The 11103-nt window shown below is 41.8% G+C and overlaps 1 protein-coding gene across 2 annotated transcripts in view; it reads right to left on the bottom strand.

The window, feature by feature from the left end:
- Positions 1-206: 206 nt before the first annotated feature.
- Positions 207-11103, bottom strand: part of SEC61A2 (SEC61 translocon subunit alpha 2) — a 35020-nt gene continuing 24123 nt past the window's right edge. For both annotated transcript variants that reach the window (XM_023256336.2, XM_023256337.2), the window contains 2 exons: positions 4018-4094; positions 207-1312 (listed from right to left, as the gene is read on the bottom strand). In XM_023256336.2, the coding sequence (XP_023112104.1) occupies positions 1126-1312; positions 4018-4094 (264 nt within the window). In that variant the 3' untranslated portion in view covers positions 207-1125. The remainder of the gene's footprint in view (positions 1313-4017; positions 4095-11103) is intronic.

The following is an 11103-nucleotide window of genomic DNA, read 5'->3' as shown; positions in this document are numbered from 1 at the left end:
ATGTTATTTCAAATGGAGGCTGGGATGTTAATCTGACACCGTTTTCCTATCCTTTGTAGTATCAGTCATGTAACTGAGCACCTTTAAGTTGGTCAGTGTTCCTCAACCATTTTAGGATTAAATACTAATTACATTTGACCTCTTACAACAGACATCTCAGGATGGGTGAGATGACTACGATGAACCTATACAAATAATCTCAGAAATCGTTTAATATCTGATTTTATTTTTCCAACACAACTGAAACAGTTTTATTAAATAAAGGTTTATTTTCTACTGTTTACACTCATGTTGCTGCTGTAAAGTACAACAACATACACAAATTCCTAGCATGAATTACTCATAATGTTCACCCCCACTGAACTACAGACATTGCTTGAGAATTAGATCTTTGCTTTAGGGGTTTTAAAAAAAAATGGGGCATTGTATCTTGAAAGCATATTCTCAAGTGATGGGTTGGAATTCGAAGGCATAGCCAATACAGTCAAACAGCACTGACTGCTGTCACTGGGAAGAAAGGAATGAAAATCAGCAAGAGTCCTCACGAGCGGTTGTTTCTAGGAACAGCTGTAACCGAAGCCTGATTCTGCCAGTCGGCTGAGTGGCAGCTTTGAGAGGGGACAAGAAGGGGCGGTGGACGGAGAGGGAGGGTGGGAACGTGGATACTATGAGTTAAAAAAGTATAAAAAGTTAATTATATCTAAAATACAGATTAGATATAAATGTTCCAGAACTCATTAAATAAGCTCAAAAATACTGGAAAGTGGCAATTTGAACTACATTTATTTTTAAACAAGTGGGGGGAATATCGAGTGTTTTGAATGTGTGCAAAACTGATCCACGTCACCATCTCACCGTCACAACTGAACATGGCAAGGCGGGCACATTGGTTTCCAGCATCACGGGCAACACTACGAGTACATTTTTTAACGAATAATGTAAACTTTAGTTTTAAGGCAGCTGGTACTAACGCTGCACACAGGCTTAGCTCAGTGCCCATTTCACAAATGGGACAGTCAGCACTTGAAAACAAAGTGTGAGGGAAGAAAAGGGGAACCAGCATTTGACAGAAACAACGTGTCAAGATTATTTTCCCTTTCACACACACAAGAAATACTGGAACACTTAGAAAAACAAAGCACCCATCCCGCCAACTTCAGCCTGCTCCTTGACAAAAATTTCAAAATACTGATAAATGATAGTGACTGCGAGCAGAATCCCAGTGCCAGAGCCGATGGCCCCAAGGAAGTCGGCCAACACCGACAGGGCTCCGATGCACAAGCCCCCAAACGCAGCTGCTGTGGGGATGTACCTGGAAGACAAAACCCTGGGTCAGGCGGTGCAGCGAAACAGGAAAAGGTGCAACAGTCAGAAACAACACACTGACGCATTGTTAAGCCTGTCGTGAACTCCAGCACGGAATGACCTGTTGTGCACAGTAGTTACGTGTTGGTGAAAACTTTGCCATTAAGGTAACGATGTGACCCCGACTTCCAGAAACCAGTAAACAGCCGCGGAAAACAATACGTGATTTTTATGGCAGGTTAGGATCCTCAGCAGATCTACGCATTAAAACATTTAGTACTTTAGGTCATCTTTAGCTCCCTCTTGTAGATGAAGAGTAAACTTCAAAATGCTTTCTAAGTAACAAATTTATGGGACAAGATGTGGAGGACCCTCTTTACGGTAATTCAACCTTGGCTGCGCATTAGAATCACCTGGAGAGTTGTTTCATATACTTGGATGATATTTAAAATATTCCAGAAAGGAAAAACAAAAGACTGGGGACATGGTCGATGAACAGGAATGGCAGAAAGATGCTTAACTACTGAAGCTGGATACAGTTGAATACCCAGAGGTTCCTTATACTACTCTCTGCAATCTACATTCTAGATAAATAAAAAAAATTACATAAAAATACAAATGCCTGTTCAATAAATAGTTCTGGAACAACTGGATATCCACACGCACAAAAAGAAATCTGGACCCCTATCAGACCAAACACAAAAAAAATTAGCTCAAAGTGGAACACAGACCTGAATGTTAGAGCCGAGACTCCTAATGGAAAATAATAAATCTTTGTGACCCTGGGTTAGGCAATGGTTTCTTAGATAAACACCAAGACCAGCACAATGCAACCAAGAGAAACTGAACGTTGTCAAAATTAAAAACTCGTGCAAAGGACACCAAGAAAGTGAAAAGACAACCCACAGAATGGCAGCAAATTATTTATAAATCATACACCGAAGAGGAGCCATATCCAGGATATTGTCATAAAAAAATCTTACAACTCAGGGCGCCTCAGTAGTTCAGTCAGTTAAGTTCAACTCTTGATTTCAATTCAGGCCATGATCTCACAGTTCATGAGTTCAAACGCAGAGCCTGCATGGGATTCTCCGCCCCCCCTTTCTATCCCTCCCCAGCTCAAGGGCATGTGCGCGCGCGCGTGCGCTCGCTCTCTCTCCCTTTCTCTCTCTAAATAAACTAAAAAATTTTACAACTCTGTAACAAAAAGACAACCCAGTTAAACATAACCAAAAGATGTGAATAGACACTTCTCCAAAGAAAGTACACAAATGGCTGATTAAACACATGAAAAGACACTCCACATCATTACTCATCAGGAAAAGGCAAATCAAAACCACAATGAGCTACCACTGCATGCCCACTAGATGGCTAGAATCAAAAAGCAAGAACCGGTGCTAGCAAAGGCATGCAACGACTGGAAGCTTCACCCACTGCTGGTGGGATGGAGAGCAGTCCAGCCGCTCTGGATACACTCTGGCAGTTCCTCGATACTAAACACAGAATTGTTAGGACCCAACGATCCCACTCCTACAAGAAGGAAAACATAGGTCCACACAAAACATGTACAAGTATGTTCTGAACGGCATTATTCATGATAGTCAAAACACTGGAAGCAACCAAAATCTCCATCAACCGATGAACAGATAAACAAAACATGGTGCTATACACCCATATAATGGAATATTATTCACAAATAATAGATGAATCCTGAAAACATTATGCTAAATGAAAACTATTACAAAAGATCACAATTCCACTTACATGAAATGTCCAGAATAGGCAAATCTGTAGAGATCAAAAGTAAAAAGTGGGCTGGGGCGTGGGAGGGTGCAGTGAATGGGAAGAGCCAACAGGTGCAAAATTTCTTTATTGGTGATGAAAAAAAAATTTTTTTTAAGTTTAAAAAGTAAGCTTTATAGCCAATGTGGGGCGTGAACTCATGATCCCGAGATCAAGAGTCACATGCTCCTCCAACTGAGTCAGCCAGCTGCCCTGGGGACAAATGTGTTTTTAGAATTACACTGTAATGATTCCACACTCTGAATATACTAAAAACAAAAAAAAAACCACTACACCATACACTTCAAATGAGTGAATTACACAGTATGTGAATTACAGCCCAATAAAGCTGTTATCAAAAAATAAACTAACGCAAAAAAAGAAAAGAAGGGGCACCTGGGTGGCTCAGTCGGATAAACCTCTGACTCTGTTGCAGCTCAGGTCAGGACCTCACATTCGTGGGATCAAGCCCCATGTTGGGCTCCGCACTAAGGGTGGAGCCTATTGGTGAGCACGTGCCCATGCGTGCTCTCTCTCTCAAAAAAAGTAAAAAAATAAACGAATGTATGGGATCCACCTTGGGCCAAATAAATCATAATTCCTAGAGGTTGAATATCAGTGCCTTTTAAAAGCTCCCAGGTGATTTTATGTGCAGCCAGACAACAAGGACTTCCAATCAAGAACATTTTACCACTGGGCTGAGGAGTGAAGGAAACACAATTTTACTTAAATCATTTAGATGTCAATTTTGATGTGGAGAACAATTCAGTGTTGTGTTAAATTTTGGTTCTTCTGTGTGAAGTCGAAGAAAAATGCTTCATATTTAAACAGGACAATATTTGACCATAAATTAAAGACTGAAAAGCCAGGTACATATGTACGTACACACACATGTACACACACATCAAGGGTTAAATTCCATGACCTTACCTATTGAGCTCATGAACCATAGAGGTATCTCTGTGGCCCCTCATAACCATTTGCTGTTCTTTAAGCTGTTTAGCAACCTGCCAAGAGAAAAACAACTTTTAAAATCAAACTCTAGGGGCACCTGGTTTGCTCAGTCAGTTAAGCATCCGGTTCTTGATTTTTGCTCTGGTCATAATCTCACAGTTCACGAGTTTGAGCCCCTGCACTGACAGCACAGAGCCTGCTTGGGACTGTCTCCCTCTCTCTGCCCCTGCTCCACTCTCTCTCAAAAACGAACATTAAAAAAAAAATTAAACATGGGGCACCTGGGTGGCTCAGTCAGTTAAGCATCTGACTGGCTCAGGTCGTGCTCTCACAGTTCGTGAGTTCGACCCCCACGTCGGGCTCTGTGCTGACAGCTCAGAGCCTGGAGCCTGCTTCAGATTCTGTGTCTCCCTCTCTCTCTCTGCCCCTCCCCTGCTCACACTCGGTCTCTCAAAAATAAACATTAGTCAGTGGGCCACATGCTAGAAAGAACGTATTGGGAACACGGCAGCATAGGAGGACGCTGGGCTCACCATGTCCTGCTGACCACTTAGACTCCACCCACATCTGCCTAAATAACCCAGAAAACCGCTGGAAGACTAGCTGAATAGACTCTCCAGAGCCAAGCATAGACAAGAGGCCCACGGAAGAGGGTAGGAAGGGCAGAGAAGCAGTGCACACTACACGGACTGGTGGGACGGAGCCGGGGCGGTGGAGGGGCAGCCCGCCCGGCAAGGCAGAGCCCCCGAGTCTGGCTTGCAAAAGCGGAGGGGCCAGACGGAGTGTGTTCTCACAGCCAGCGGGACTTAACACCCGGAATGTTGTAAGTCAACAGCTCTGCTCGGAAAGCGGGAGGGCGAGAGGACGCTGGGAGGGAGAGGTGTTGAGCCCCGGAAGACAGAGCTCAGCTCGGCGGGGAACAAATGCGCTGGCCAGCTCCATTGCCCTCTCCCACCCCGCACCCCCCCCCCCCCACCAAAATTCCAAAGGGAACCAACTCCCGGCACTGCGCAAATGCCCAACATTGTGCTTCTGTGGATCCATCCCTCCGATGGGCCTGCCTCCCTCCTGGTGCTTCAGGGCCTCTCCTGCAGGGGACCACCGACAGCAAAGCTGGCTAAGCTTGCCCCTCCCGCCCCTGTGCACCTTGCAGATCCACCCCATCTGATACGCCCTTGGCCAGATCCCATCAAAGCAGCTCCACAAGCCTGGCAGTGTGCAAGCAGCCCAGACAGGGGCCACACCACTCCACAGTGAGTCCTGCCCCTAGGAGAGGGGAAGATAAGGTACACACCAGTCTGACTGTGGCCCCAGTGGTGGGCTGAGAGCAGACATTGGGTCTGACTGCGGCCCGCCCAGCTACCGCAGGGACAAAATGACAAAGCAGAAGAATTCTCCTCAAGAGAAACTCCAGGAAGTAGCGACAGCTAACGAATTGATCAAAATCGATTTAAGCAAAATAATGGAACAAGAATTTAGAGTAATAGTTATAAAATTACTCGCTGGGCTTGAAAAAAGCATAGAGGACAGCAGACAATCTATTGCTACAGAGATCAAGGGACTAAAAAATAGTCATGAGGAACTAAAAAATGCTATAAATGAGGTGCAAAATAAAATGGAGGCTGCTTCAGCCTCTCACAGACCGAAGGGGCAGAGGGGAGAATAGGTGAATTAGAAGATAAAATTATGGAAAAAGAGGAAGCTGAGAATAAGAGAGATTAAAAAAAATCCAGGAGTCTGAGGGGAGAATTAAAGAACTAAGTGATGCAATCAAATGGAACAATATCTGTATCATAGGAATTCTAGAAGAAGAGAGAGAGAAAGGGGCTGAAGGTGTACTTGAATAAATCATAGCTGAGAACTTCCCTGATCTGGGGAAGGAAACAGGGATTGCAATCCAAGAGGCACAGAGAACTCCCTTCAGACATGACTTGAATCAATCTTCTGCATGACATATCACAGTGAAACTGGCAAAATATAAGGATAAAGAGAGAATTCTGAAAGCAGCTAGGGATAAACGGGCCTTAACATACAAAGGTAGATACATAAGGGTAATAGCAGACCTATCTACTGAAACTTGGCAGGCCAGAAAGGAATGGCAGGAAATCTTCAATGTGATCAACAGAAAAAATATGCAGCTGAGAATCCTTTATCCAGCAAGTCTGTCATTCAGAATAAAAGGAGAGAGAAAAGTTTTCCCAAACAAACAAAAACTGAAGGAATTCATCACCACCAAACCAGCCCTACAAGAGATCCTAAGGGGGATCCTGTGAGACAAGGTACCAGAGACATCACTACAAGCATGAAACCTACAGACATCACAATAACTCTAAACTCGTATCTTTCTATAATAACACTGAATGTAAATGGACTAAATGCTCCAACCAAAAGACATATGGTATCAGAATGGATAAAAAAACAAGACCCATCTATTTGCTGTCTACAAGAGACTCATTTTAGACCTAAGGACACCTTCAGATTGAAAGTGAGGGGGTGGAGAACTATCTATCATGCTACTGAAAGTCAAAAGAAAGCTGGAGTAGCCTTATCAGACAAACTAGACTTTAAATTAAAGGCTGTAACAGGAGATGAAGATGGGCATTATATAATAATTACAGGGTCTATCCATCAGGAAGAGCTAACAATTATAAATGTCTATGCACTGAATACGGGAGCCCCCAAATATATAAAACAATTACAAACATAAGCAACCTTATTGATAAGAATGTGGTAATTGCAGGGGACTTTAATACTCCACTTACAACAATGGATAGATCATCTAGACACATGGTCAATAAAGAAACAAGGGCCCTAAATGATACATTGGATCAGATGGACTTGACAGATACATTTAGAACTCTGCATCCCAAAGCAACAGAATATACTTCTTGTCGAGTGCACATGGAACATTCTCCAAGATAGATCACATACTGGGTCACAAAACAGCCCTTCATAAGTATACAAGAATTGAGATCATACCATGCACACTTTCAGACCACAATGTTATGAAGCTTGAAATCAACCACAGGAAAAAGTCTGGAAAACCTCCAAAAGCATGGAGGTTAAACACCCTACTAAAGAATGAATGGATCAACCAGGCAATTAGAGAAGAAATTAAGAAATATGTGGAAACAAATGAAAATGAAAATACAACAATCCAAACGCTTTGGGATGCAGCGAAGGCAGTCCTGAGAGGAAAATACATTGCAATCCAGGCCTATCTCAAGAAACAAGAAAAATCCCACATACAAAATCTAACAGCACACCTAAAGGAAATAGAGAAGAACAGCAAAGACACCCCAAACCCAGCAGGAGAAATAATAAAGATCAGGGCAGAAATAAACAATATAAAATCTAAAAAAACTGTAGAGCAGATCAATGAAACCAAGAGTTGTTTTTTTTTTCAAAAAATAAAATTGATAAACCTCTAGCCAGGCTTCTCAAAAAGAAAAAGGAGATGACTCAAATAGATAAAATCATGAATGAAAATGGAATTATTACAACCAATCACTCAGAAATACAAGTAATTATCAGGGAATACTATGAAAAATTATATGCCAACAAACTGGACAACCTGGAAGAAATGGACAAATTCCTAAATACCCACACACTCCCAAAACTCAAACAGGAAGAAACAGAAAGCTTGAACAGACCCATAACCAACAAAGATATTGATTCAGTTATCAAAAATCTCCCAACAATTAAGATTCCAGGACCAGATGGCTTCCCAGAGGAATTCTACCAAACATTTAAAGCAGAAATAATACCTATCCTTCTCAAGCTATTCTAAAAAATAGAAAGGGAAGGAAAACTTCCAGACTCATTCTATGAAGCCAGCATGACTTTGATTCCTAAACCAGACAGAGACCCAGTAAAAAGAGAACTACAGGCCAATATCCCTGATGAATATGGATGCAAAAATTCTCAGTAAGATACTAGCAAATTGAATTCAACAGCATACGAAAAGAATTATTCACCATGATCAAGTGGGATTCATTCCTAGGCTGCAAGGCTGGTTCAACATTCGCAAATCAATCAATGTGATACATCACATTAATAAAAGAAAAGAACCATATGATCCTGTCAACTGATGCAGAAAAAGCATCCGTTAATAAAATTCAGCATCCTTTCTTAATAAAAACCCTCGAGAAAGTCGGGATAGAAGGAACATACTTAAACATTGTGAAAGCCATTTATCGGGGCACCTGGGTGGCTCAGTCGGTTAAGCGGCCAACTTCGGCTCAGGTCATGATCTCGCGGTCTGTGAGTTCGAGCCCCGCGTCGGGCTCTGTGCTGACAGCTCAGAGCCTGGAGCCTGTCTCAGATTCTGTGTCTCCCTCTCTCTGACCCTCCCCCGTTCATGCTCCGTCTCCCTCTGTCTCAAAAATAAATGTTAAAAAAAAATTAAAAAAAAAAAAGGCATTTATGAAAAGCCGACAGCTAACATCATCCTCAATGGGGAAAAACTTAGAGCTTTCCCCCTGAGATCAGGAACATGACAGGGATGTCCACTCTCACTGCTGTTGTTTAACAGTGTTGGAAGTTCTAGCATCAGCAATCAGACAACAAAAGGAAATCAAAGGCATCAAAATTGGCAAAGATGAAGTTAATCTTTCACTTTTTGCAGATGACATGATACTCTACGTGGAAAATCCAAAAGACTCCACCAAAAGTCTTCTAGAACTGATACATGAATTCAGCAAAGTCGCAGGATACAAAACCAATGCACAGAAATCAGTTGCATTCTTATACACTAATAATGAAGCAACAGAAAGACAAATAAAGAAACTGATCCCATTCACAATTGCACCAAGAAGCATAAAATACCTAGGAATAAACCTAACCAAAGATGTAAAAGATCTGTATGCTGAAAACTATAGAAAGCTTATGAAGGAAATTGAAGACGATATAAAGAAATGGAAAAACATTCTGTGCTCATGGATTGGAAGAATAAACATTGTTAAAATGTCAACACTACCCAAAGCTATCTACACATTCAACGCAATCCCAATCAAAACTGCACCAGCATTCCTCTCAAAGCTACAACAAGCAATCCTAAAATTCATACGGAACCACAAAAGGCCCCAAATAGCCAAAGTAATTTTGAAGAAGACCAAAGCGGGAGGCATCACAATCCCAGACTTTAGCCTCTACTACAAAGCTGTCATCATCAAGACAGCATGGTATTGGCACAAAAACAGACACATAGACCAATGGAATAGAATAGAAACCCCAGAACTAGACCCACAAACGTATGGCCAACTAACCTTTGACAAAGCAGGAAAGAATATCCAATGGAAAAAAGTCTCTTTAACAAATGGTGCTGGGAGAACTGGACAGCAACATGCAGAAGGATGAAACTAGACCACTTTCTTACACCATTCACAAAAACAAACTCAAAATGGATAAAGGACCTGAATGTGAGACAGGAAACCATCAAAACCCTAAAGGAGAAAGCAGGAAAAGACCTCTCTGACCTCATCCGCAGCAATTTCTTACTTAACACATCCCCAAGGGCAAGGGAATTAAAAGCAAAAATGAACTACTGGGACCTCATTAAGATAAAACACTTCTGCACAGCAAAGGAAACAATCAACAAAACTAAAAGGCAACCAACGGAATGGGAAAAGATATTTGCAAATGACATATCGGACAAAGGGCTACTATCCAAAATCTATAAAGAGCTGACCAAACTCCACACCTGAAAAACAAATAATCCAGTGAATAAATAGGCAGAAAACATGAATAGACACTTCTCTAAAGAAGACATCCAGATGGCCAACAGGCACATGAAAAGATGCTCAACGTCACTCCTCATCAGGGAAATACAAATCAAAACCACACTCAGGTATCACCTCACGCCAGTCAGAGTGGCCAAAATGAACAAATCAGGAGACTATAGATGCTGGTGAGGATGTGGAGAAAAGGGAATCCTCTTGCACTGTTGGTGGGAATGCAAACTGGTGCTGCCGCTCTGGAAAACAGCATGAAGGTTCCTCAAAAAATTAAAAATAGACCTACCCAATGACCCAGCAGTAGCACTGCTAGGAATTTACCCAAGGGATACAAGAGTGCTGATGCATAGGGGCATTCGTACCCCAATGTTTATAGCAGCACTCTCAACAATAGCCAAATTATGGAAAGAGCCTAAATGTCCATCAACTGACGAATGGATAAAGAAATTGTGGTTTATATACACAATGGAATACTACGTGGCATTGAGAAAGAATGAAATCTGCCCATTGTAGCAACGTGGATGGAACTGGAGAGTGTTATGCTAAGTGAAGTAAGTCATACAGAGAAAGACAGATACCATATGTTTTCACTCTTATGTGGATCCTGAGAAACTTAACAGAAGTCCATGGGGGAGGGGAAGAAAAAAAAAAAAAAAAGAGGTTAGAGAGGGAGAGAGCCAAAGCATAAGAGACTCTTAAAAACTGAGAACAAACTGAGGGTTGATGGGGGGTGGGGGGGAGGGGGGAGTGGGAGCGGGGGGGGGAGGGGGTAGGAGGGAGGGGAGGGTGGGTAATGGGTATTGAGGAGGGCACCTTTTGGGATAAGTACTGGGTGTTGTATGGAAACCAATTTGACAATAAATTTCACATTAAAAAATTAAAAAAAAAAACAAAAAATAAACATTAAAAAAATTTTTTTTAATCAAACTCTAAATATTTCACTGTTTACTACCTCCAAGGTTCTGTGGGAAGTGCTTTCCACACATCAATAAATACAAGAACCCTGAAGCAGGTGCGGCCTTACCATTACACCTGAGGCTCACTGCTGTGGAACCACCTAGTACCCACATACTAAATCATGGTTTCTCAATCTTTTTTACGTTATCACCTCCCTGAACAGAAATTAAATACTAAGGAATAAGAATTTGTTGGGTAAGGTTAAGCTTTGGAGGGTCACAAACCATTGTAAAACTCTAAAAATTTTTCCACTTTCAGAAACCGGTTTTTAATCCCCGACAGGTGACATTACCTCATTACGAACATATGACTTAAAGTTTAAATTACAAAAGTAATTAAGAGAGTTCCAATTACCATTTTTTGACAGCTA

This window comes from Felis catus, chromosome B4 (assembly GCF_018350175.1).
Source record: "Felis catus isolate Fca126 chromosome B4, F.catus_Fca126_mat1.0, whole genome shotgun sequence".
Classification (NCBI taxonomy): domain Eukaryota; kingdom Metazoa; phylum Chordata; class Mammalia; order Carnivora; family Felidae; genus Felis; species Felis catus.
The sequence above is the reverse complement of the archived record's forward strand: the minus strand, read 5'-3'. Positions and strand labels throughout refer to the sequence as shown.